The 27,420-nt window shown below is 43.0% G+C and overlaps 1 protein-coding gene across 2 annotated transcripts in view; it reads left to right on the top strand.

Moving 5' to 3' along the window:
- The window catches only part of IMPG1 (interphotoreceptor matrix proteoglycan 1), a 139,747-nt gene that overhangs the window by 110,832 nt on the left and 1,495 nt on the right, over positions 1–27,420 (top strand). The window contains exons 13-18 of one of the 2 annotated variants that reach the window (XM_084826948.1): positions 12,204–12,727; positions 14,492–14,711; positions 22,752–22,962; positions 25,370–25,537; positions 25,643–25,824; positions 26,124–26,192. In XM_084826948.1, the coding sequence (XP_084683074.1) occupies positions 12,204–12,727; positions 14,492–14,711; positions 22,752–22,962; positions 25,370–25,537; positions 25,643–25,824; positions 26,124–26,149 (1,331 nt within the window). In that variant the 3' untranslated portion in view covers positions 26,150–26,192. The remainder of the gene's footprint in view (positions 1–12,203; positions 12,728–14,491; positions 14,712–22,751; positions 22,963–25,369; positions 25,538–25,642; positions 25,825–26,123; positions 26,193–27,420) is intronic. The other variant, XM_084826947.1, reaches the window with a different exon arrangement.

Raw genomic sequence — 27,420 nt, 5'->3', positions numbered from 1 at the left:
ATAAACAACATGGACATAGCCTGCAGACAAAGGCAGCTTTCATCTCTGCCTCATTAGTTTATAGACATAGTCACAAATATGTCTCGTGTTCCTGTTGGTTGGATTTTAGAAATTTCCTTTGGTTCTTTTTTTTTAGCAGGCTTTAATGCTTTGGGCAATTTAACCAAAGAAGCAGAAGGGGATTATTGTTTCTGAAACAATTTGGAACAGATATTATGCTGAAGAACTTGCTATCATTCTATTGTGATCAGTTCTAGATCTGTTGTGCTGTAGGGGTCTCCTTACCATGAACTGAGGGGATTCAGTTGCTTCAGCAGCAGTTTCAGAAAGGATGCCCTTTTCCACCCTCCAACCTTCATCTATGGACTATGTATATAATATTATATATGAATTAATGTGGTCCCCAGTCCTAAGGTGGTGCAGATATTTAAATAGGATATATTGGTATGGTCATGATAGTGAGATTTCAACCTAACAAAGCATTCTGCCTTTAGAGACAAAGTGGTAGTTGATACCAATGAAAATATCATCATGCTTGCTAAAGGACTAATAGCTAAGGAGATGGTACCCAGCAAAACCAGCGAGTGCTCATACCATGTGGAAAGAGGCTCTTACCCTGCAATGAAAAGAGAGCAGGGCGGGGGACAGGGAGGATGAGGAAAAAGTGAGCTGGCAACTTAAAGCAGTGCAGAGATCACCACTTTGGGGGTCTTCTCAGGCAGGGAAAGCTTTTGAAATGGGGCAGACTTCTAGATACTCTACGGACTGTCCACCTCTGTTTTAGAGGCACTTTATCCATTGTTCCTGGCTATTAAGCTCCGTTCATCAAGCACAAGTAGGGTAAATATGACACAGAGGATATAAGAAGTCCAAGAGTAAAATAAAGTAGCACAAACCGTGGACTGAGCCAAGGGCAAAGTAGCTAGTGCAGGATTATCTGGCCGCTGGCCACCATCATCACCGTCCTCCATTCTCTGTTCTGAATAGAAGGTATGGTTCAGTCACGATAGCTTCTGTGGGCCTCAAAGACCCGTAAGATTCTGTACAAGAATGCCAGAGGGGGTTCTGCTGTGCCATCTCCCCCCGCCGCCACCCAACTTTGATGGTTTTGTAACTGACCTCACGCCACAAACATTGACTACCAGGACAGCTGTGCCAGTGACAGGTTCTACACCAGTGGCTGAGCTGGATGGGTTTCCTCATGCTGGCATGGGGCACCGATAGCGACCACATCCTGGCCTTGAGAGAAAAAAACAACTGTTCTAAACAGATGCGTTTTGTTAATAGAGGCCTGAAAGGATGGGAATATTTTTTATCCCTAAGGGTTTGTTTGTGTTTTGACAGAGTACAACATGATGCAAATGCATCAAATATTGCCTTGCGGCATGTGTAAGGGTTGCAGGAATGATGCCTAAGGATGGTGTATTTCACTAGTGGATACTCTATGCAATTGTAGGCTGGCAAGTACAATTACATGTCTTACAAATATATGAGTTGGTGTTAGCTCAAGGCACAGGGATTCATAGTGTTTCCCATATGACATGTTCTCTTAACTAGCAGGGAGTGGAGGTGGGGTGAACGGTCATGGCTGCTATCTAGCAGAAGGAGAAAATCTAGGCCCTTACCAGCAGGTATTATTTAGAGGGAATGAGGTGTCCAGGGCAACACTGTGCAGTCATGTGCCTGGTGAATGCCCAGCATCATAGACACAAGGTGTTAAATGCAACATCATGCTTGCAGAAGTCCTGTAGCACAATTGGGCTTTCTCAGTCTCTCGTCCCCGCTGCAACCCTTTCAGTTCGGTCCTGTCAGGGTGCCCCTGTTGCCTACTGAATAGGGATGGCGGAGAATTCTGCCACGGATTTCAGTGAGGCCGAATGCACTCGCATTCGGCCCCCCCGAAATCCATGGTGGAACGGCCTCCCACCCCCCGCCACCCTGCGGAATCCCCCCGGAATGAAACTTACCTGGGGCTCTACCAGAGGCTGGTCTTTTGGCTGGCTGCTGCGACCGCCATTTGCGTCCAGCCAAGCTGCCATGATAGGCTACGTAAGTATTTATGTAGCCTATCACGGCAAAGAGCAGGGATGCAAACGGCGGCCGCTATGCCTTTTGCGCCACTGCTCTTTCCGTGATAGGCTATGTAAGTATTAAGTGGTGCAAACGGCGTAGCGGCCACTGTTTGCGTCCCTGCTCTTTGCTGTGATAGGCTATGTAAATACTTACGTAGCCTATCATGGCAGCCTGGCTGGACGCAAATGGCGGCCGCTACGGCGGCCACCATTTGCGTCTGCAGCAGCCCGGCCGCGGCCAGAACTCCGGCTGTGGATGGCCCTGGCCGACGGCTCCGTGGAGCCGCCGCAGAGCGGAGCCAGCCAGGGAGGATTCCAGGGGGAGGGACGGAGTGCCTCCCCCCCACCGTGGAAGCCCCACAATGGAACAAAGTAAGGGATTCGTACATACCTACTACTGAATCCTCCAATAGTCAGAATCAACACTCAGACAAAAGGGCTGCTTTCTAAGGCTTTAATTCTATTCAACCTAATGAAGCATACAGATGCTAATTGCCTGAGACTCAGAGGAACGACAAAGGAACAGCCATCTAGGGGTTTCTAAGGGTTAAGACGTCAGTTGATCTCCATTTGGGAAAAACGTGGCAACTCTCTAAACTTAAGGGGCGGGAGGGAAGATCTCCCCCACTCCTGTGGGGCCTCGGGGCGCAGCTGTTGATGTTGAGCCAATCGGGCTGAGCACCTAAGCTTGGCTCCTGCAATCTCTCGCTTGTGCCTGTACCTGCGCCTTGTGTCCAAAAGCTCAGGTTGCCCCTCCCTTTCCATGCCTGGGTCACTGTCGCTCCCAGGGATGTGAGCAGGGGGGGGCTCCCCCTCCAGCTGCGCCTCTGAAGTCTGAGAGAGTTCCTCTCCCACAAATTGTATCTCCCCCTCAGAATCAGAGCTGCCTTGGGACTCTGTGGGCTCAGATACAACCCTGACAGGTCCCAGTTTCAAATCTGTCTTTATTTTTCTCTAATTAAAGCAAAAAAGAAGAAAGAAAGAAAGAAAGAAAGAAAGAAAGAAAGAAAGAAAGAAAGAAGAAACTTGCTCTCTTTACTTAGTGGATGCTTTACTATCAGTTACTTACTGCAACTGCATAGTAATAGAGGTCCATTACAAACCCTTTCACTAGTCTCGCTTTCCACAGATGTATTTATTCTTCTTGTTTGCAGATTTTTCTTTCTGGGCTGGGTCTGGACTCTGGGGGCTTGCTTGATAGCACCAGTAAGGTAAAAACGGAATGCAGAATTAACAGTCTCATCTTCCCAATGGAAGTACACTTTGGTATTGTAGGAAACGAATCAAGGCTATGATCCCTGACTTAGATTATTATGACCTCCTTGCCATGCTCCTTTAAATCCATATTGATGGCATAGTCCTAAGAGGCAGGCAGGCCAAGACTAAGTAGTACCTCATTCCTGTTTTGGTCCAATGATGTATCATTGATCCCTCTCGATCTTGCTTGTCCATGATGACGGTCGTGGCCTTGATTACTATGGATGGACAAATCTGTCGATTTCAGTTTCTTATTTTTCCACTCTTAAAGTTGTTCCCTCCTGTTTCCACATCAGTTTGCAACTTCTTAAAAAAAAAAAGTCATCATGAAAATGTATATGCATCTTTGTCCATGTTTCTGATAATATATGCATTTTGTATGCAATTTTCTCTAATATATGCACTTTTGCAACTTACCCTTATGTGATGCTTTTTTGTACTTTTTCCACGAATATACAAAGTTTTGTATTAGTGCATATTAGGCAATATATTAGATAGTATATATTATATTATATATTATATTCAATATGTTATAATGTACACATTTTTGGACTGGAGAACCATAAAAATTCTTAGAAGTGCAAGTAACCAAGGATTGCTGGGTTCCAGTTTGCATATTTATTTGGGAAGTGTGAATTCAGTAAGTTCATAACAAAATGTGAACTGAACCAAATTCCCCTGCATCCCTATTGATTAATGGGGTGCCAGTTTCCTACCCTGTGTGTATCCCACCCTTGGCTTTGCATGACAGACTACAGAAGGAACATTTCACACTGGATCAGCAGCACCAGCAACCTGGATGTGCGCTTCCTGAGATGAATTACTTCAGTGCTGAAGTTCCTGTTGGAGTGAAGAGCTGCTGGAGCAGAGGCGTGAAAGCATTAAATGATGTGAAACCAAAGACATTTTAAAAATTCTTTTGGATGAGCAAGTGTTACCAGGTAAGAACTCTGCTTTCATTGCCTTTTTGTTTTCATACATTCTGTTTGATCGTAAGCTGACAAAGTCATTCTTTTCATCAGGAGTCTTGAGTACCACTCACTGTCTGCCACCAGCATCATTTCCTGTTACAGATGTGTTAAGAATACTCTGCATGAAGTCAGTGCTTTGAAGGCCGAAAAGGTAAGTCCAGCTATGTACATTTTATGAGAATTGAATTAGGTTTTGATGAATATTAGAGCTGACATCAGATTGATAGATACAGGCCCTTTATATGGACTGTATCCATGTCTATATGATATATAGGCATATACAGTATATATACATGTTGCTTTAAGGTTAGAATGTTCTTCAGCCCTGGGAGTTCAAACACTGAAAGCAATTTTAGATTATATGTAGTCTGGTGATTTGGGGGAGACAGCTACAAACATGGTATCAGCAGCATTAAAATTAGATATTGGGTAGTGGAATAAAACCACTGAAATTGATCTTCAGACAGCCCATAATTCTATGTTCAAACATCCATATTTTTGTCATCATAAAATAAATACAAACTTTATTCTTTACCAAGAAAGTCTGATATTTTATTACTCTGCACAAAAGGATTTTGCACAGAATCATTTCAGGAATACTTCTATAAACAACTATTAGGTTAGGTTAAAACGTTCCATAAATAATACATGGTTGCATTCATGTTCGTGCAAGATTTAGCCCCACTCTTGTCCATAAAACACTTGCTAATTCACAGTGCACTCCTGATAGGCCTAATGTGTTCATTGGGGCTTACAATTGCAGCATCAGTCACTGTCTTGCTCTGGACTATAGCTTATAGGCCCAAGTCAGAAATCAAGTATTATTTAAAGATGTCATATTTAAAATCTCTTAACAAAACCTGATGGTAGAAAATGATTGAGAAATGAAAAATGGCACCAATTCTTTACCCTACCTCATCACAGTCAGATGAACATACCATTTCCCATCCCATATCCCTATTCTCTCTCTCTCTCTCTTTCTCACAATGGAAAAAGCCCTCCCCCATGTACCACCAATCATGCATGTGATGGAGACAGGATATGGATCAGGACCTGCCTTGATGACCTAAGTGGTTGGTCAGGCTTGTATCAGAGTAGATGGTCCTGGTTCCAACCCATTTACATCCAGGAGCAAAGCCAGTTTCAAACGGTGTATCGGATTTTTCAAGGAAGCATAAGCCCATCCAAAATGGATTGAATCCCTATTCCTGAATGAAAAGTCCCATTGACAAGCGAACTTCTGTCTTGTCTGGGTTAGGGTTAGGTTTCCATTTGTTAGACTCCATTTTAGTGGGACTTTTCAGATCAGTATGCCATGCTGCATTTCTCTGGGAGCTTACCTGATTTACAATCTGTGGGAGTTTACCTGGCTGATTTACAATGGCTTCTCTCAGTAAAAACATTTTCTTCCATACTAATTACTCTTAGGAAGTTTCATTCAAAGGAATGCTGGTTCAAGATGTTACAGGCTAGTCTCCAAGATGTGAAAGGATTCAAAGAAACAACCAGAACTGCAAAGAAAGATCCTTCATAACCAGACGTCCCTTATAGGTTATCCCATAAATCCGCATTAAAATGATTTTTATCAAGCAGAACAAGGTGTCCCATGGCTGATGTGCCCGAATACTTTGAGAAGTATGCAGATATTATTAATCTACATAATGGAAGAGAAATCAACATTGAAACTCACCAAGTATGATTGGTGTTATTTTTCACTTTCTAATTCTCTGTGTGCTTTATTTTTTTGTTTTGTTTTTAGGAATCTTGGCTTATTTTTACATGAAACCTCGAGTGATATGTGCTTTGTTGGTGCTTGTCTCTGCTCAGTCTAATAAACACTGGTACCATAGAGCTATGTTTCCGAGTATTAAATTAGCTTCTGAAAGGATTTGTCATAATGTCCAATCCATCATACGGTGTACAATAGAGGATGAGAACCCCAGGGTTTAAGCATCCTATTTAGGATTTAATTTAGAATCACTTCTCCACTTTCAGAGAACATGCATTGTTGTATATTGAGCTTGTCAAAATGTAATTTTAAATTGCTGCCAAGTAATACACACATACACACACACACACACACACACACACTGATTTTAGTTCTTTATCCAGTCCTGTAAAGAATTCTAAAATGTGAACATCAATTCATTTTGGATGCATAACTACACATTCCTTTGCCTTTTCTAGATATCTTTTGGGCCTCTCGCATTTTGAAAATGTTATGTATGCTGAAAATCAAGCATCCCAAGTTTGATTGCTGTTCTCCGATCATGGTTGGAGGCAAATGTCATTTTTGCCTCCAAACTTTTTGTTTGTTTGTGGCAAATAGCTTTCCATCAAGACTCAGCAACTGCTCAACAGATTTGTACCAGAGAGGTGTAATTTGAAAGTGAGTGGCACACAGGCAATACTTCTGTGTTTCAGTTTAATAAAAGTGGTTCACGGACTTTAGAATTCCAATTTCTAAGATCCCCCTCAGCTGCCTAGCTGTAAGCTGCCATGTGCCTCTGTGACATCAGAGCAGCTAAGCCCATAGCAGCCAGAGGAACCATGAGACTTTCAGAAATGTGAAGCTGTGCTGTTCCTACCCAGCATTTAGCCCCACAATGAGAGCCACAATCCAGCTCAGAGTTAAGCATGCTTACCAGTGTGGCCCTATATAAATCTACTTAGAAGTAACACCCACTGAGTTCAGTGGGGCATACTCCCAGTTAAGGAGATACTAGATTGCACCCTGAAATCAATGGGTTTAAGCAAGCTTACAGGGCAAGCCTATCAATGTCCAGCAGGCCTTTGGGACATTGTTGGAACCTGGGGGTAAGCTGCTAAAATGCTGTTTTAAAATGCTGTTTTAAAATGCTGTTTTAATGTTTTAATATAATTTTAATTGTATTGTTGTTTAATTTATATTTTAACTTTTGTATATTTTCATATGTTTTAATGGTATATGTTTTGATTTTTGTAAGCCGCCTTGTGTCCATGCTGCATTTGGGAAAAAGGCGGGGTATAAATAAATATAATAATTATAATGTTTACTCAGAAGTAAATCCCATTTAGTTCAATGGGACTTACTCCCAGGTATACTCTCAGCCTTAACTTTTTCCCCCCTTAACTCGCCTATCCTCTTCCATAATGAAATGGCATTTTCTTACCTAAACTGTCCTTATAGCACTTGAATAACAGTTAAAAAACAACAACCAAGGAAATTGAATTACATATGGATTAAGGATTCAGTGAAGAGCAAACCTAAGCTTTTTTCCATATGAGTACTGTAGGCTGACCAGCAATTGTCCTCCTGTTATATTAGCAATCTAATTAGTCTCATGCTGTGTTCGTGCTCTTATAGAATTCAGAACATTGCTCTTACTTTATAATCCCCTCATTAGGAAACACTAATTCCATAAGCTGCTTAAAATAGTTAAAATGCAAGTAAGCAAAAAATATACTGCATTCTCATCACTGAAACATGGGGCAAAGTACAGCTGCAAGAAAAAAATGGATTACAATAATATTTTATATGAAATGAAGGCTTGAGAAAGTACTTGTAATGTAGATACAACATCCATAATCAAATGAAATGTGTTCCTTTTGAGAATGTATAGATGAAGTTGTCTCATACGGAGTATCATGAACCTGCCCACTTGAGGGCATTGGCACCCACCCAACAAGTAGCTCACCCTCTCCCCACCTGCCCCCGTTGCTGGACCATTGTGGTACTTAAAGGGAAGTGACCTTTCATGCACCCATCATCAGCACCCGGAAATGCAGTTCTCCCCCCTGCCCACTCCGTGACCTCTCCAGTGTAATTTTGAACTGGTGACACCACTGTTTGAAGGCATTTAGCCATCTCCTTTTGAATAGTATCTTGTGGGTTCTGACAAAAACCTCCTTCTCTAGGCTTTACCAGCTTTGCTGCCACCAAACCCCTACAGGTGTCATCTATAGTTCATTTTGGAGAGATTGCTTTGGAAGGTGTAATTAGGAACAAGATATATGACTCCCCTCCCCTCTCTCTCTCTCTCTCTCTCTCTCTCTCTCACACACACACACACACACACACACACCCCGTATGCTGTGAGGAGAATCTTCCCAACCTCATCCAGTGCCCAGCCCAGGTCTGCAGACAAATATTGCTGCTCGAGCTTCTCGGTCAGGGGTGTTGAACCTCTTTCAGCCTGAGGTCCGAATCCCATTTCAGAGAAGCTCCCCACTTTTTGTCATGCCCCCTTAACTACAGTTTTAAAAGGGGGCATGATTAATCTCCCCATACTGCTATTCAAAGAGCCCCTATGGATCTGGGTCTCCTCATGTGTATCTGTGGTTGAGAGGGCAGCCTGCTCTCCGGCTCTACATTGCTGTGTTTACTCAAGCTATCTATCCAGGCCCAGCCATGTTCAGTGGGGGGGGGGGGAGACCCTCTTAGCTGCTGTTTTTAGAAGGCTACCAAGGGGCATGGTTTGGAGTCTGAGGTGGGGCTTGCGGGTTTCCTTAAGAGCCCCTTACTCCCCCACCCCACCCCATAATTGGAACACCAACAACCACTGCTTCTTTGCCAATGGGTGATAGTAAAGAAGTTCTGAGGGACAGGTGGCCTAGATCCAGTGTTTGTATAACACTGACATTTGTCCCCAGAAGCAACTTACATTGCTGTTATAGGAAGCACTCCATGGCTAAGGGTAGAGCTATCAAGAAACCATGATTTGACCAAAACTGACACAATAATTTGAGGAGTAGCCATTTTGTGAAATGCCCTCACAGCTCTGTTTCACTGATTCAGCTGCACATTTACTTTGGAGCAAGTCCTGTTGAATCTCTGATTTCCCCTCCCCACAAAAGATACAGCATGGAGTGTGTGTTCAAACTTTGGGTCTGATTTTGAATAGAGCATCTTTGGGGTTTTACAAGCCATTCTTACAAATTTTACCATCTCACTGAAAAATCAAAGCAACCCATTTCGATGTTCGTGAAATGGCTTTGAAATGATTGTCATATTTCAAACCCGCCCCAGTTAAGACTTTTATCCATGAGCATAAAAAAATTGCAGTTAATGAATGATTTTATAAGATCGATGAATGTAAAGTAACTTGGATTTTCTTGTACTGTATTGTAACTTCACATATTTTCTTATGCCAGCAGCACCACAATATCAGAATAAGTCACTTGCACAATGGGAAATCCTGGTAGACACTGAGTTATCAGGTTTGCAAGACCTATAAGGGCTGTGAAAATAAAGTACAACATCAGACTTGAATCCACGCACAGAATGCAAGCTGTGACCGATTGACTGAGTTTAGTGATTTACTCGTTGAACAAAATTTAAATTATTCCATATTCATTCATTTGCTTAGTTCAATGATACACTGGACCTATTCATACTCTGTCACTAAAATATAATTATGTAACAACAACAACAAAACATACTGGTATCTTACAACCAGCCAGTCTTGAACTGTGGTTTATTGGCAAATTATCAAGCAAGTACTGGATCAATGCACTTCTAAAATAACAGAAGTGTATGAATAGTGAATTGACAAATTTGTACTGAATACACTAGGAGATACTCAGCTTTACTTTTGTGATGTTCAAATCAAAGGCGAATCATTGTAATCCAGTTTGCACTTAATTGCCATCTGTAACAGGTGTGACAGTTTGTCAAACCAATTACTTATGCAAGTTGTAATGCTATTAAAAATGAAGTTTCTGAGCAATAAATGTTCATAGCAACTTGAAGAAGACAATACTATTCAGGTGAATTAGCCTTGTAATAACTATCATCACCCCTTTTTCCTTATGCTGTGTTCCTAATTCCTTTTCCTGGCATCTTCTTTATATTTCTTTCAGAATGGGGAGTTTCAGATCTGTATGTATGCCACCTTTCTTCACATAACACCAAACCCTTTGCACATTTAGCAGAAAAGTTGATGGAGTCTATAAGGAGTCCGATGTCCTAAGATAACAGCCACTTTGCCAAAATAATCATGTAGTTATTGTTAGTATTGTTACAATTGGACTGCTACTGCAGAGACAATACTGGTTACGGAGTAATGGCTATGGGCACAATCCTATGGATGTTAAGACAGGCAACTCCCAGCATTGCCAGCCTTGCTGGATGCACATAGGATTTCCACACAGTTAGGAACCCGATTCCCACAGCGTTCCCAATCATGTGAGACTCTACACACATTCAGCCATACATACATACATAGACTCCTGTTTTCAGATGTCAGACCGAACGTGCGGATGTCAGCTGTGGGCTGCGTGACATTGGGATTGGAGCCACCTGGAGGCAACTGTATGAACAGAGTTAAAGAAGTAGACAAATCATTTATCTGAATATGGTCATAGCTAGAATAATGAAAACAGTGCAGGAGTTGAGCCTACCCACCCACACATTCCTTGGAAGCCCTGTTCCACAAACCATGTCAATGAGCTAGTGGATGGAGTGGGGGCTATATGGGATAGGGCCTTCTCAGCAGTGGCACCAGTACTGTTGACCTCCCTTCCTAGGGATATGCATCTCCGCACTCCCTCCCTCTAATCTTAACGGTGACTGACTAAAAGTATTGTTCACTTGGATTTATGAGATTGTACAATGGTTCTAGACTGGATGTGTATCTATTTGCTTCTATTAATATTTCCTGACGTTTTAATTACCTGCTGCTGATGTTTATCTTTTTTTTTATTACATTATCATTTTTAATCATTTACATTGGGCTTTAATTATTCTTAGCCATACTGTGGTTGTTTTTATGTGGAAAGGTGGAACATAACTGTTTTAAGAAATAATTCCACCTCTACATTTTCTATAGCAGACCTTAAACATGTAGTATCCATATTGTGCTATTGTCAGAGCAATAGCTGCTTAGTAGCCAAAAATCATTTCTACTAGCCAGCAAGAATATAGTAAAAGTCCCGCTGAACCCATACAGACTGCCTTTCCCTTTCCATCCAAATGGCACACTTCCCCATGTACAAAATTAAGGAGGAGGGCTAATGGCACAGATGAGATTGGTCCCCATAAGCCTAAGTCCCTGCAGATCTATTTCTGAAAATTAAACTTTGTTCTCCTTCCCTGGCAAGATGCAGCACAGCCCAACAAGCATCTGTTTTCAGGCTAGCAGACACAGTCTTTCCCTCTCTTGAAGAAGAAATCCACTCTAGATTTTTCTTCCCAGCAGCAGCTCCCCTTCACAACCCAGAGTTGGTCTCTGCAAAAATTGCATCCCCCCTTCCCTCATTTCTGGTGTCGAAAGGGGGGGGGGAATGAGATAAGTGTGGCTGGGGAATTGAGAAAGGCTGCAGAGATGGGAATGCTGGGGGGAAGAAATAGGAAAGTAATGGGAAATTCGAAATTGCCCTCTACTTTCTCCCATCCAGTCAGCCAATAAATTTACAAAGCAAACCTCCCTGTTGTTCTTAAAAGATCTACTTGCAGTTGGAATGAAAGAGCAGGACCTTGTTGACTGATAAGCTGTTCCAGGATGAAGATAGTGCTGGGGGAGGGAAGCAAAAGAAACTGTATGGCAGGGGCAGGTGGGGGGAATCAGCCTTGCACATGGAGAGGGAGAGAAACTAACACAGTACTGAGCAGCACTGCAGAGATTGAAAATGGTGCAGCCAGCCCTTCACCCTACCAATCAGATCTTCAATGTTACCAGAAGGGGAAGGGAGGGGAAGAGAAGTAAAGAAAAAAAAAACTTTGCTGACTCCATTCAGAACAAGAGAACAGAATCACTCCCCAAAATCCACACCCGGTTTTTCTGGCAGCCTCATTTAGCTATTGTAATTTAACCTCCCTTCCTGAGCAGTCATGTTCACCAAGATCAAAAACTTTCTTGCCCCCTGTTAGGGAGTGGGTTTGTTGAGGGGTGGCTATTCTACATTAATTTCGTTTCCTTTTCAGATGCTAAGATTACAGACCAACTGGAATCTTCAGGAGATGACATTTTAGCTGCGTTGAGTACTGTGCCATACCTCACTGGTCTTCCCACCTCTCTTCCTGAAGATGATATTTTAGGGCCACCAGATCAGATCATTTTATTGCCAGCAGTGACTACCAGTGGCCCCTCAGTTGTCATTGGCCAGTCTTTTGAAGCAACAAGCTCTGTGTGGGTAGCAGCAGCAGACAGTACTGGATTTGAAATGGGGGTGAAGGATATTGCCGCTGAATTAGATGCGATTGATATGATGAGCCCAGCAACCATGGATGAGGGCGGAAGTGGCTACTATGCCCCGCCAGAAGCTCCGGGTACGACTCCAGCTTCTCCACTGAAGTATGTGACTACAGGCTCCATGACAACCGCAGCCGAAGGCAAGGAGTTGGTGGTGTTCCTCAGGCTGAGAGTAACCAACATGCACTTTTCCAATGACCTCTTCGATCGGAGGTCCACAGAATACAAAGCACTTGAACAGCAATTCATGCAGTTGGTAAGTGACAAAGGGTTGTTTTAAATGCATCCATAACATTTAGGAAGGCAATCTTATCTCTCTAAGTATTTTGTTGCTGCCGTTTCCCAAGTTAAAAATGTGAGCAGAAAACATACATCAAATCACTCTGATAATGAAAAGCCCATTAAGGAGAAAAATGGCACTTCTTCTTACAGCCCAGTCCTTGCATTTACTCTGTTGTGTGCAATGAGCCTTACCCCTCAAGGACAACACATTCAGAATTGCAGTCTTCGTTCAATTGCCTAGGCAAACTATGACAGGCAAAAATAGCATAACTCACACCAACACAGGGTTACCAAACCTGTTACGGTGGTATTACAGGGGAAACACTCAAGCAGTCAAAGCAAAGATCCTTGTGCCGGTTTTAAGATCAGAATGCCTGCATTTGGCATCATATTTAAAGACACCAGTTCAGGGCTCGGCCTTTGGATGGGCTTCCAGCTTGGTGGGCTCTCTTGCTCCTTCGAGGACACCAGTATAGCAGAGGTCCAACGCAACAGTGATCGGCACACAGAAATGGCTCTTGCCCAACCCCACAGAATCTGAGGTACATCACGGTGCATGCAGGGCACAGCGGTGGAATGAACAGAGAGCTAGCATTCTTGACTTACCATTACTCGCACACTCAAAGTTCCAACTCCCTCAAGCACAACTCAGAAGGCTGGAGGAGGTCATAGGAGCATCCCCTGCAGTGGCAGCAGGAGTGATCAGTGGCAGCTATGGTGGCTCAGGGGATGTCATGTTTCCTGTCTTCTGATGCTGGCTTTTCTTTGGCTTACTTTGGCCTAGACAGAGTATCACTGATTATACCCAAGATGTGAATTCTTATGCTGAAATGCACAATTAGCACTAGGGCTTAAATCCAACATCACGCTAGCAGAAGTCTGCTAGCATGACAGGACTCTCTGCCTCTCTCCCTCTGCAGCTTTCTGCACCATCAAAAAACCTGCTCCACAGGGTTTCCCAGCCCTCTGCAGCAGATTTTGAAGGCATGTGAGGGGGCTGGGGCAGGGGAGAAACACCCACCTCCTGGTTCCACTGACAGAAGCAGTTCTATGAGTAGGATGAGCCCATAGGATCCAACTCTATGAAAATGCATCATAAGTTATCAAAGAGCATAACGTAATGCAGTTTTTTTTCCTAACAGACAGTAGTATTCTTCTGTGCAACAATGTGCTGCTAAAATTAATGTGGTGTTACAAGAACCTTTGGCAATAAATGGATATAACTTGCAAGTGAAATTGAATGGTGATATTTCATTGGCCTGGAAAGACATACAAAACATGCTCAATACTGTATAACAGATATACCCATTGTTGACTTTGGCAAGAGGAACTGTGTAAATATCCAGCACGCTTTCTCTCTCTCTCTCTCTCTCTCTCTCTCTCTCATAACCAATAGTGGGTAAAGCCCACTTGAAACCATAGGCCTGCCTCACCTACAGCTGCAACTCACGTTTAAGCCTGCTTAAGTCCCATTGATTTCTTTTTAACTGCATTGTAGTCTATGAATTTAATTAGAAGGAAAACTGCACTCTATCTATCTTAATAGATTATTGAAAAAGTAGAGAGACTGCCACAGAAGACCAAGTGAGCAACTTAACTTGGAAGCAGATGTAAAGTCTGTGAATAAAGTCAGTGAAACAGAGTGGTTGATTTATGTTGCCCAAAATGAAAAGTGGAATTAATGGCATGTAGGCATTGATAGGGGGTTTGAAATCAAGCTTCTTTTTCTTTTCTGCAGCTGCTTCCCTACCTACAGTCCAACCTTACAGGATTTAAGCAACTGGAAATACTCAACTTCCGCAATGGAAGTGTGATTGTCAACAGCAAAATGAAGTTTGCAAAGTCTGTGCCGTATAACATCACAGAGGCTGTCCATTGTGTGTTGGAGGACTTTTGCGATGTAGCAGCTCAACGCCTTAACCTTGAAATTGACAGCTATTCACTTGATATTGAGCCAGGTGATGTAAAAAAATGGGCTGAGGGGAAAGGAAAATCATAAATGTCGCTTTCCAGTAAACATTTTATGATGTCCTAGAAAGTATGAACAGACTCATGGTATCTCTCAGTTGTGGACTTCTGAGAGTATTCAACAATTTTGGGCCAGTGGACACATTTGTAATTTTGAGAGTGTCATGCGTGTCACCACAAAATGGCTGCCGTGGTGGTTGTGGCCAGTCACAAAACACCAATTCCACATGAAGGCAAACTGGTGAGGCTAAAAGGCAAGTAATTTGCTCAAGAACCCAAATACAACATAGAGTAGGGGTTTGTGGTTCCAAACACAGGCCCACTCCTGTCCCTTCCTTTTTATTTTTTTTCAGCTGGCCTCTGGTCTCCCACCATCTTTACTTCCTAAGAATGTCTCTGAGGCCACATGAGTCCCAGAGGCATTCAAGGGAAAAAAAGATTGTGGGTGACTAGAGGTCAGCACTTCACTTGGAAGCACTCTAGCCACACATTTTTAAAAAGTAATAATTAAAAAAATTAAGAGGCATCAGCAAGGCACTTCATGGGAACAGGGGGAGCTGCCTGCAGGTGCACCTGTGCTCCCTCTGGAGACCTGAGCACAAAGCGTCCATGGCTTGCACCAGCTGAGAGTGGCAGCTGATTTTAAGTTGCTGATTTTATTAGCAAAACAACGCAGCTGGGAAAATTTTCATTTCGATAAGAAAAGCCGACATTCCATTCCAACATGCATTCTAGGCTGATTTAAGGCTCACATATTTGCACTCCTTTATTCATGGCAAAGTGTAAAAATGAGAAGCAGCCCTTAGAGTGCAGGCGTTGGCAAAAAGGTAGATGGAAACTTGTAAACTACTACCGTATACGCTTTTCTTGAAAAAGGAGATGTATTGATCCAGATCCAGGAAGACCTTGTTTTTGTATATTTCTATTAAAGTCAGTGAGATGTGTTGGGAATGTTGCATGTTGTGCACTCCTAGAGAGATCAGCAAAAGCATTAGTCGTAAGTAAGCAGCCCATTTCACCAAGGGAAGACTTAGGGATGGTGTGCTGATTAGATCTACTGTCTTGAAAGGCCCCAGCCTGATGACTGTAATGGCAATCTTCTGAGGTTGCTTGATTGCTGCAGCAAATAGCAGCCCAAGACATTTTGCAGCCTGAGGCAGAGCATCAAATGGTGTCCCCACCCCATGTTAAGCTGTGGGAGTGGGAGCACCAAAGCCAGCCAAGTTATTTTGGCACATGAGGCAGAAAATCCCATGAGCACCTCTCCCTACTCCTGGCTGTAGGAATAAAATAATAATAATAGAATGAATAACTAACAATTTGCTGTCCTTTCAGGAGATGCAAAATCTGCTGTCTGAGGCAGCCACTTCACTTCGCATAATGGTAGGGCTAGTCCTGGCTGTAGCCTTTAATTGGAGGCAGCTCCTAAAAGAGTGTAGTGGTGGTGGTGGTGAGACTTTCTTCCTAGTGGTTGTGGATCGATCCCCACGTAATTTGTCCAGGATTCTGTCCAACGTTTGTCTGTTTGTTTATTTATTTCTATACCGCCCAATAGCCGAACCATTATATGTTTCATATAATGGTTGACCAGACAACAACGTTGTCTGGTCAACCATTATATGAAACACTGCAAAGATCTGAGTTCCTCTTTAATGATCTTACTTTCACCGTGAACAAATCTAGAAGTAGAATGATAAGGATGGTCTCTTCCCAGGATATGGTATGAACGGCACCAGTTGTTCCCAGGATGTATCCCAGGAAGAGAGTTGGTGTGACCATGGCCTAAGTCTCACTGTTTGCATTTGTTCTTGCACAACATGCTGCCATCACTGACAGCACTTGTGCTGATCTCAAATATTGTGGGCTTTTCCTAGGACAGCTGCAGCACTGGAAAGCATCTGCTCATTTGGCCACCAGTTCCACAAAACTAGTGCATCAGCTCTGCAGCATTGCAGCTCCAAGTTCTCCTTACTTCCCTTCGGGATTTACACTTCAGGAGCATGACACAACAGGACATCTAGCGCCCCACTGTGAAATAAGCACATGTTAAATAGAGATTATCTGCTTGATTGGAGTAGGAAGCGGAGTGTGTTTGCATTTTAAAGACAGGAAAACTGGCTACATTTTCAGAATAAAAGACCAAGGAAGGGCAAAAAGACTGGCAGCCAAACTCAGGTAGCGGAGAGATCCTTAAAGCAAGTACAGGCAGAAATGGATAGTAGGGTAAGAAATACTGAAAGATGGCTTAACAGTTTTTTTCAGCTAAAATTTTATGTGTGCCAGTGGCTGTAGGATTTCAAGCTTCAAGCAACTTGGGTTACCTTTTTCACTAAGCAGAGAAACACATCTCATCATGAACTTCTCATCCTTCCACAAATCAAAGGCACTTGTACACCATGTTTAGGTTCAGCTGAAGAAAATTGCCAGAGTATGTTGACATGACAGTGTCATGACTCTGCTGCTATTTCCAACATCACAACTAAAAACGTTGTCTTGACAACACTCCTGAAAGCTTGTTCCACTTAACATCCCATAGCTTACAACGCTGATGCTGCATTGAATGAGACACATAGGTCAGGTTTTAAAAGGTGCCACGTTTCTCGCTGAAATATTTGTTGATTAAAATGTGAGCTTTCACACTGCAGCACGCAATGGAAACAAAGCCAACCAAACAAAAAAGGTCAGAATGGATTGTGCTTACATCTTGCCAGATTGGCAGGTTTCAGTGGTACGTCCAAGAACGCTGAGCTAAGAGGCAAATCTCTAAGAGATCTGCTTTCTTCCTCTTACATTTTATTTATATACTTATGTCAGGAATACTTAGCAGGTAACACAGGTCCTTACTCAGTATGTGTCAAAGGCCCCTGGAGGTGTTATATATAAACAAATGAACACCTTTATGGTGTTTACAAGACTTCACATCTCTGTTGACAGGTAAATAAAAAGAGACACTGAAAATAAAGCTACAGCCACAGTAAACAAGCCAGCTAATGGAGGTACTCCATGGGTGGATCCAGAGGTGATCTTTTCCGTGCAGAAAGAACTTTTTCTGCCTTCGCGCAGCATCCCTGCATAAGAAAAGAGAACCAAATCTGGAGGGGTGCTTCTGTTTGCACAAGGCTTTGCACAGTCTCTTGCCTGAGGTCTTGCAGCAAAGAGTAGGGATGTATGAATCCCTTACCTTGTTCCGTTCCGGGAATCCGTGGGGGGGGGAAGCGATCCGTCCCTCCCCCTGGAATCCTCCCCAGCCAGCTCCACTCTGCAGCAAGTCTGCGGAGCCGCCGGCCGGGGCCGGCCGCAGCTGGACTTCCGGCCGCTGCCGTGCTGCTGCGGCCACAAATGGTGGCTGTCATTTGCGTGCCTGCATTAGGCCATGATAGGCTACGTAAATACTTACGTAGCCTATCACGGCAAAGAGCAGGGGCGCAAATGGCGTAGCAGCCACCATTTGCGCCCCTGCTCTTTGCTGTGATAGTCTACGTAAGTATTTACGTAGCTTATCACGGCCTAATGCAGGCACACAAATGGTGGCCAACATTTCTCCAACATCCCTAGCAAAGACAGCAAGTTCTTGGGGCCTCTCTTCTTTCTGGTATGCTTCCCTGCCCCCGCTTAAATATTTGTTTCTGCTAGCTAAGCAAGCACAGTTCCTTCATAGAATCATAGAGTCATAGAATAGTAGGGTTGGAAGGGGCCTACAAGACCATCGAGTCCAACCCCCTGCTCAATGCAGGAATCCAAGTCAGAGCATCCCTGACAGATGGCTGTCCAGCCTTGTCTTGAATGCCTCCAGTGTGGGAGAGCCCACTACCTCCCTAGGTCATTGGTTCCATTGTCGTATTGCTCTAACGGTCAGGAAGTTTCTCCTGCTGTTCAGCCAGAATCTGGCTTCCTGTAACTTGAGCCCATTATTCCATGTCCTGCACTCTGAGGTGATCGAGAAGAGATCCTGGCCTTCCTCTCTCTGTGACAACCTTTCAAGTACTTGAAGAGCACTATCATATCTCCCCTCATTCTTCTCTTCTCAAGGCTAAACATGCCCAGTTTTTTCAATCTCTCTTCATAGGGCTTTGTTTCCAGTCCCCTGATCATCTTTGTTGCCCTCCTCTGAACCCTCTCCAGCTTGTCTGCATCCTTCTTAAAGTGTGGTGCCCAGAACTGGACACAGTACTCCAGATGAGGCCTAACCAGTGCTGAGTAGAGGGGAACTAGTACTTCCTGAGATTTGGAAGCTGTGCTTCTATTAATGCAGCCCAAAATACCACTTGCCTTTTTTGCAGCCACATCACATTGTTGGCTCATGTTCAGCTTGTGATCTACAACAATTCCAAGATCTTTCTCACTTGTAGTGTTGTTGAGCCACGTATCCCCCATCTTGTAACTGTGCATTTGGTTTCTTTTTCCTAGGTGCAGAACTTGGTATTTAGCCCTGTTTAATTTCTTTCTATTATTTTCTGCCCAGCACTCCAGTCTATCATGATCACTTTGAATTTTGTTTCTGTCTTCTAAAGTATTAGCTATCCCGCCCAAATTTGTGTCATCCGCAAATTTGATCAGCATTCCCTGTACCTCCTCCTCCAAGTCATTAATAAAAATGTTGAAGAGAACTGGGCACAGGACTGAGCCCTGTGGTACCCTGCTCGTTACCTCTCCGCAGTTTCAGAAGATCCCATTGATAAGCACTCTTTGAGTCCGATTCTGTAGCCAACTGTGGATCCACCGGATCGTTTCATCCAGGCCACTTTGAGCTAGTTTGCTCATCAGGATATCATGGGACACTTTGGCAAAAGCTTTGCTGAAGTCGAGGTATATTATGTCCACAGCTTTCCCACAGTCCACAAGGGAGGTTACTGGATCAAAAAATGAGATCAGATTCATCTGGCAGGATTTGTTCTTGACAAATCCGTGTTGGCTTCGAGGAATCACTGCATTGTTTTCAGGGTACTTACATATGGATTGCTTTATCATCTGAATTTTCCCAGGGATGGATGTCAGACTGACTGGTCTGTAGTTCCCAGGTTCCTCCTTTTTACCCTTTTTGAAGATAGGGACAACATTAACCCTCCTCCAGTCATCTGGCACTTCACCCGTCCTCCATGATTTCTCAAAGAGAATAGACAGTGGTTCTGATAGTTCTTCCGCCAGTTCCTTTATTACTCTAGGATGCAGTTCATGTGGCCCTGGAGATCTGAACTCATTCAAAGTAATTAGGTGTTCCTTGACCATATGCCTATTGATCTCAAGCTGCAATCCTGTTCCTTCAGCCTGTACTTCGCCTTTACCAGGGGGCTCATAGACCCTCTTTTGGGAGAAGACTGAGCCAAAGTAGGAATTGAGCACTTCTGCCTTTTCTTTGTCATCTGTTATCATTTTGCCATCCTTATTTAATAGCTGAACCACCATTTCTTTCCTCTGTCTTTTACTATGCACATAGCTGAAGAAAGCTTTTTTGTTGTTTTCAGCATCCCTCGCTAATCTCAGCTCGTTCTCAGCGTTAGCCTTCTGGACGCCATTCCGGCAATTCTGTGCTACCTGCCTGTACTCTTCCTTTGTAGCTTGGCCTTCCTTCCACTTCCTATATGTGTCCTTTTTTGTTTTCAGGTCATCTCTAAGCTTTTTGTGAAGACACATTGGCTTCTTCTGTTGTCTTCCACCTTTTTTTCTTGTTGGAATGGTTTGTAATTGTGCCTTGAGAATTTCCTTTTTAAAAATCTCCCACCCATCTTGGACTCCTTTTCTCGTTAGAGTCGCTTGCCATGGGACCTTACTGATCATTGTTCTGAGTTTATTAAAATTGGCTTTCCTAAAATAGCGTTTGGCTGCACTCGGGTTTTGCTTCCTTTAGAACCATGAACTCAAGTATAACTTGGTCGCTTTCCCCCAGAGTTCCTGTAACTGCTATTTTACCCACTAAGTCATTTCTGTTGGTCAGGATCAAGTCAAGGATAGCCAATCCTCTAGTTCCTTCCTCTATTTTCTGTAGGAGGAAGTTATCCACCACACAAGTCAGGAATTTCCTGGAGGGGCTATGTTTTGCAGAATTTGTCTCCCAACAAATATCGGGGAAATTGAAGTCCCCTATTACTGCTACATCATGCTTCCTTGAAACACTGGCTATTTGCTTTTCAAAAGTTTCATCCTTGTCTTCTCCTTGATTGGGTGGCCGGTAGTAGACTCCAACCACCATGTTCCTTTTATTCTTTGCTCCATTTATTTTAACCCAGATGCTCTCGATGGGGCTACCAGCTCATCCTCCTGTATTTCTGTGCAGATATATGTATTGTTCACATATAGTGCAACCCCACCTCCCTTTCTGTTTCTCCTGTTCTTTTTGAACAAGTTATATCCTTCTATTGCTGTATTCCAGTCATGAGTGTCATCCCACCAAGTCTCAGTTATACCTATCAAGTAATACATTCCGTCCTGTATTAAGCATTCAAGTTCGTTCTGTTTGTTTCCCATGCTCTGGGCACTAGTATATAGACATCGAAGACCATGTGCTTCATGGTCTGGCTTTCTTCCTACATGTTTGTGAAGACTATTATTGGGTGATATTAGAGCTGTTCTCTCCGTTGCGGTGCATGAGCCTTCGTCCATTGTTACCCCCAACTTTACATCTCCCTTCCCCATAGGATTCAGTTTAAAGCCCTCCTGATGAAGTTCTTCATGCTGTGGCCAAACACATTCTTCCCAGCTTTTGTGAGGTGCAACCCATCCCTTGCCAACAGTCCATCTTCCAGGAAGTATAGCCCGTGGTCCCAGAATCCAAATCTCTCTCGCTGGCACCACCTTCATAGCCAGTCATTCACCCAGAGTATTTTTCTTTCCCTTTCTATCCCTCTTCTAACTACTGGATGAAAAAACTGTGTGGATGGATGAAAAAACTATCTGGGCCCCAAAGTTCTTGAGTTTCCTTCCCAAAACTTCAAAGTCTGATGTGATTTCTTCGTAGCTTCGCTTGGCGGTATCATTTGTTCCCACATGGATGGGAAGAAAGGGATACCTGTCAGTGGGCTTTATGAGTGCAGGCAACCCTTCTGTCACGTCTCTAATCCATCCTCCCAGGAGACAACATACCTGGCGAGTCCATGGGTCTTTGTGACATACTTGGGTTTTGATCCCATGCAGCAAGGAGTCTCCCACTACTACTACTCTTCTCTTCTTCTTGTTGTAGGCCTTCGTTTCATCACCTCTGCTTGGCTGACCTTCAGCCTCTTGCTCCCTGTCATGCACATTCCCCTGCAATTCTTCCTCTGCAGGCTGTCCTCCAGTCTCATGCTCATATTTTATCTTCATAGTACTCCATTGACATGCTTCAACAGTGGTGCCCAAAACTGAAGAAAGTAGTCCAAATGAATTCATGGCCAGTGATGAACATAACTCTGTGTTTGCCTGTTGAATTCTAGAATACAGCCTAAATGGAACTGAGATTTGTGCTATATCGTTTTTGTTTTGTTGTTTTTACTCATGTTCAGTTATAATTCACTGTAACATCTTAATTTTGTGGGAGTGCTACTGATGAAAAGCCACTCACACACACACACAGCCATCGTCTATACATTTGGATATCTTTTGTTAACATCTTGACGTTCTGTCGCTGGTAGCAAAGTAGAATAGAAAGTATTGGTGGTGGTGGTGGTGGTATTATTATTATTATTATTATTGCTTTGGTCCATTTCTATGATTGTATACTGTTTTCGTGATTTTTTTTAATGCTTTGTTTCATTTTGATGCATAATTGTACTGAAGCCGCCTTAGGAGGACATTTACCATAAAAAGGCAGCCTATAAATATTTTAAATAAAACATAAAGCCTGACTGCTGAAGAAAACATATCATTGCAGCTTGCGAAAGTAAAAAAGAAGGGACTCTGTTGCCTCTAGCACATACTGTAACGATGGGCACAGAGGTTGTGGTATGTCGTGGTCGTGACCTTCTATTGTCTTCCCTAGCCAGCAGATGATTTTGCCAAGTACACGTGGCACTGAATCTATGAATCCATTTTAAAATCTTTCCCCCCTTCTATTATAGCTGATCAAGCGGACCCTTGCAAGTTCATGGCATGTGATGAATTTGCCCAATGCATAAAGGATGACTGGACAAAAGAGGCAGATTGTCTTTGTAAACCTGGTTATGTCAGAACAGATGGACTGCCATGCCGGAGCCTGTGTGAGACTGAGCCACACCTGTGTGTGAATGGTGGCAAGTGTGAATTAGTTCCAGGAAGAGGGGCAGTCTGTAGGTAGGTAAATATGCTTATGAATATTGATGCTACTGTAGAACATGTCCGGTGGTAGATCCCATGGAATACTAGCGAAAGCGCATGACATGATAAAATGCAGCCACTTCTCTGGGTTAGACAAGGCTAGGGAAGCAACATAGCTCAGTAGCTGAGTACATGCTTTCCATGCAAAACACTGCCCCTTCAAATCCTAACACATGGGTGGAAGATGTATGGACCTCTAAATACTGTTGGACTTCAACTCCCATCTTCCCCCTATTGGCTATGCTGGCTAGGGCTGATGGGAGTTGCAGTTGAACAACATCTGGAGGACAACACATTACCTACCCCTGCCCTAGCATCTCCATTTCAGGTAGCAGGATGCAAGAGGCCCTTACCAGAGCGAGTCACTGCTAGAGTAACAATGTTGTCCTAGATGGACCTCTATTATGTTACATTCTTATGGTCAACCTTAAGTCTGTATTTACATTGTGCTATTAACTACCCCTCCCATCACCCTGCTCCCCTGTATGTACACAAAATATTGGCTGTAAGCCAGAATCCATTTCATACAACCAAGCAGAAGGTGACAGGAGGGGCTTTGACTAGGGATGGGTGAACGAGCAGTGTTTGAGATCACGAGGATTCTCCGAACATTTGCTCTCTGCTCAAATCACACCCATTCTGTTTATGTTTGCGATCGCTGTGCGAATGGGAAAATTGCACAATTGAAACAGTGATCAAATGTGACATTTGTGCAAATTTGCACAAATTTCCTAATATGCACAACTTTGCTCCATAGGCTAAAGTTGGGCTGATTCAGTCTACAGGGGAATTTGCACAAAATCAAACTGGGAAAGTTGCACAAATCGAACATGAGCCCATATCCAACAATTTGCGAACATTTTTGATGGACACGTGCTCACAATTGCTGTCACGTTCAGGGCTTTGAGCAGGGCATGCTCGTATGTTTTGAAGCAGAAATGAAATTCTCGTACATCCCTGGTTTGAACTAAACCTTTTGGCAAGTGGCGGGGGGTGGGGGGAAGTTTTGAACATTGCACATCCTTGTATGCTGTATGGTAGATCATATTTTTGCTTAGATTTAACTTACTTTAAGAATATATGTGACCAAGAATGTAATCCAGCAAAGATACGGAGAGGTAACCCTTCAGTCACTTCAGCAGACACTGTATCAATTACAGCAGTGTAAAACTAACTATATTCACACCTATTACAGATAGAGTGTAGATATATTATAGATAGATATTAGATAGATATTACAGATAGATATATTCACACATGGCTCCTATAACATAAGACCTTGAGATGGGTCTCCCACTCTCTGCAACCCCAAACCTGAACTACTTGTGGGGAAGTCCTGCTACAAGCTTTTTTCCTTATAGGACCTTCCATCAGTCCAAGTGAGTGCCTGGAGTTTCATGAGGTAAGTATCTGAGACTCCACCATGCATGTGGTGGAAGACAGATCTGTCCATGTTTTCATAAGGGAAATGAATCGGAGGGAAAACATATTTGCTAGACAGCCACTTACACCAAGTTACCAGGTAACTGCAATGATTCCTGCTATTCTTAGTTAATTGATTTACAATATTTTTAAGGTACCTTATAAGAAAGTTCATAGAGCAGGACATAATGAGAAACAAAACCATTTAAAATTCAGTAATTCAAAAATAATAAAGCATAAATCAACTTTCCCCAGCCTGGCACACTCCAGATGTGTTGGACTGCAGCTCCCATAATTCCCAGCCAGCATGGAGAGGCAGTCCAATACATCTGGAGCATGCTAGGTTGGGAAAGGCTGGCATAAATCCGGCATAGTTGGAATTTTTTTAAAACAACAACACTTAAAGCTAAGATGCATTAAAAGGCCTGAGAAAAGACAAGGGTCTTCATGTGGCACTGAGTTGACACAGAGTTAGGTGTCAGCTAAGGCTCTGTCATGATGCCTCATATATGAATCAACCCTTAGTGGAACAATAGGCAGAAAGTTCTGCATGATCAAGTTCTGCAAACTTCTGTGTGACTTTGGGTCCCTGCCAACTGACCTTGTGTCCTGGGAGAAGAGAGACAGGCTGCTTACTTGTAACTAACATTCTGCAATTGGGCTTCTTTGTGCAGTCATATCTGAATTCTGTGCCTGCACTGAACAACATTTTGGAAAGTTCTAGAGCTTTAGAGAGCGGGAGTTGGTACTCACCGCCTCCCTTCAGGGGGCTACACCCGTGCTATGTGCATGCCTTAAAGGGCAGGAGAGTGCCTTCCTGCCAGTTCCTTGGACAACTGAGAGGCTACTTACCTGCAAGATTTCTCCTGAGTTCATGGATGCAGGCAGGGTTTTATTTTTTGTGCCCTTTATCTTTCTTTTGATATATGCTGCTTTGCTTTCCTCTCGCTCCACGTTTTAGATGCCCAGTACATAGAAACAGAGGAGAGCATTGTGCAAAATATGCTCCAGCACCTACCCGATCCAACATCTCCAAAGCTGCGATGCTTGGCTTGCTGTGCCTAATTTTTCTTCTCATCACTTTAATAATTAAATTATGGAGGAAATGCAAAAGCAAGACTAACGCGGAGTAAGCAGCTCAACCCTTCATGTTACCTTTTTTCCTTTCAAATTTTGGCCTTTTAAAGCTGAAAACAGGAAGTCTTACCATAAACAAACATGTTCTACCTTATAGAGGCCCTCCTCCCAGCCAATGCAACGCAGAGAATGCTGTAAGAATTAATCCTGTTTTTGATCACAATGAACTCAACAGTAATTTTTGCAGTGGGCCACATAGTGTAAGTGCCTGTATCAGTTCTTCAGAGAGCAGTGATCAAGGAACATTACGAAATAATGAACACAGAACAGAGAATGGAGGTAAAATGCATGCGCATAGTCCTCATTCCTCTCCAAAACGTGTCTTCTCCGAGTTGTGACATTGCCCTTAGTAACCATCAACTTTGCCATTACCAGCCAGTTTGCCTTTAGCGTTCCAGGACTAAAAATTACTAATCTCCAGCGTCACTAATAGCCAGTAATACACATCTCCGTAGCTGTTCCATGCCAGAATGCTGCAGTTAGTGAAGATCAACTAACAGCACTTCTGCAATGTCTGTTTGAGCGTCTGTGTTTTGCTGGCTTGTATAGGAAGCAAATATCTTTTGTTTTCTTCGTAGGCCACCAGATACAAAACAAAGACTGACAAGTTAGTGTCTGAAGCCTCGGAGGATTCAGAGGATATAAAGGTTTGTGATTTCTTTTGGTAAAACCCTATATTAATTCTTGATCATGTTTGGAAACCTCTCTTAATTTTATATTGCCTTTGTAAGTCAGAAATAATCCTTCAGTCATGTCCATTTGTCATTCAACATATATTTGGTTGGGTTGAGACTTAGTCAGGCTTAAAGTAGACCCATTGAAACCAATGGGGCTTGAGTCAGTCATGACTAACTTAAATCCCATTGGTGTCAATGGGTCTACTCTAAGTATGTCTAAGTTTGGATACAGTCTACTATCTCTATGTGATCACACAAGGCTGTTGTGAAAGTGAATCAGCACTATGAGTTCCAAAGGCTTGATACAAGTTTAGCAACAAAAGGAGAGAGCCATAGGTTTGAGGCCTTCAGAGGCAAAGGAAAAAAAGGGTCATGGTTGGAGGCCTGGAGTTCTCTGTTGGGAGGGGGTAACCCTGAAAGGAGTAGTTTCATTTCTCCGGTTAAGTGTCAGTTTCATTTCTCCACTCAAGCTTCATTTCTTCAGGTTTGAAGCAGTACTTTTGGTTTTGAGGGAGGAGGGTATATAAAAAGTGGGAGAATGCCAGTAAGGGTCAGAAAAACCAGGCTGCAGCAGAGCAAGAGCAAAGACAGCCACAATATCACTCAACTCTATTGTGTAAATACCTGTAGTTGTGATTTGTTTTCTTTAAATCTACTAGTAAACTGTTGTGGTTAAAACCTGTGTCTAGAGTGTCAGTCTATTGCCTAAACCCCACATTACCGGGAAGAGGAAGTTTTAAAGAAGGATGGTGGGACTCTTAAGAAGGCAAGAGATCCTTAAGGGGTTGCTCAGGGGGTCCAGGTCATAAATTGAACTTTGACACACCGCATAGAGTAAACTTTGAATTCTAGGCTACCCAGAGGGCTCCTTATTTCATGCAAATAAAGCAGGGGGAGAGGGGAGGAACTTCACCAGATATTCTTCAAGTAGGGTGGAATTCAACTATTTATAGAAAACTTAGGAAAAATTCTCAGAAAATTATCTTGAGAAATTTATCTCAATGGATACTGAATGGAACTACATGGTTAAGTCATACTGGTGGATGAAGCAAACAATGGGCTAAAGCAGGACTGGAAGGAAGAGAGGCAAAGTTGATTACTTCCTTCAGCAATATTCAAATAATAATATTAAAAATGGTTTCATAGTTGCACCCTAAATTCTCCAGTGTTGGAGGGCTGGGCTGTAGCAGAATATTCT

This window comes from Heloderma suspectum, chromosome 1 (genome assembly GCF_057233095.1).
Source record: "Heloderma suspectum isolate Gila_16-S chromosome 1, 16-S_ref, whole genome shotgun sequence".
NCBI classification, from domain to species: domain Eukaryota; kingdom Metazoa; phylum Chordata; class Lepidosauria; order Squamata; family Helodermatidae; genus Heloderma; species Heloderma suspectum.
The sequence above is the reverse complement of the archived record's forward strand: the minus strand, read 5'-3'. Positions and strand labels throughout refer to the sequence as shown.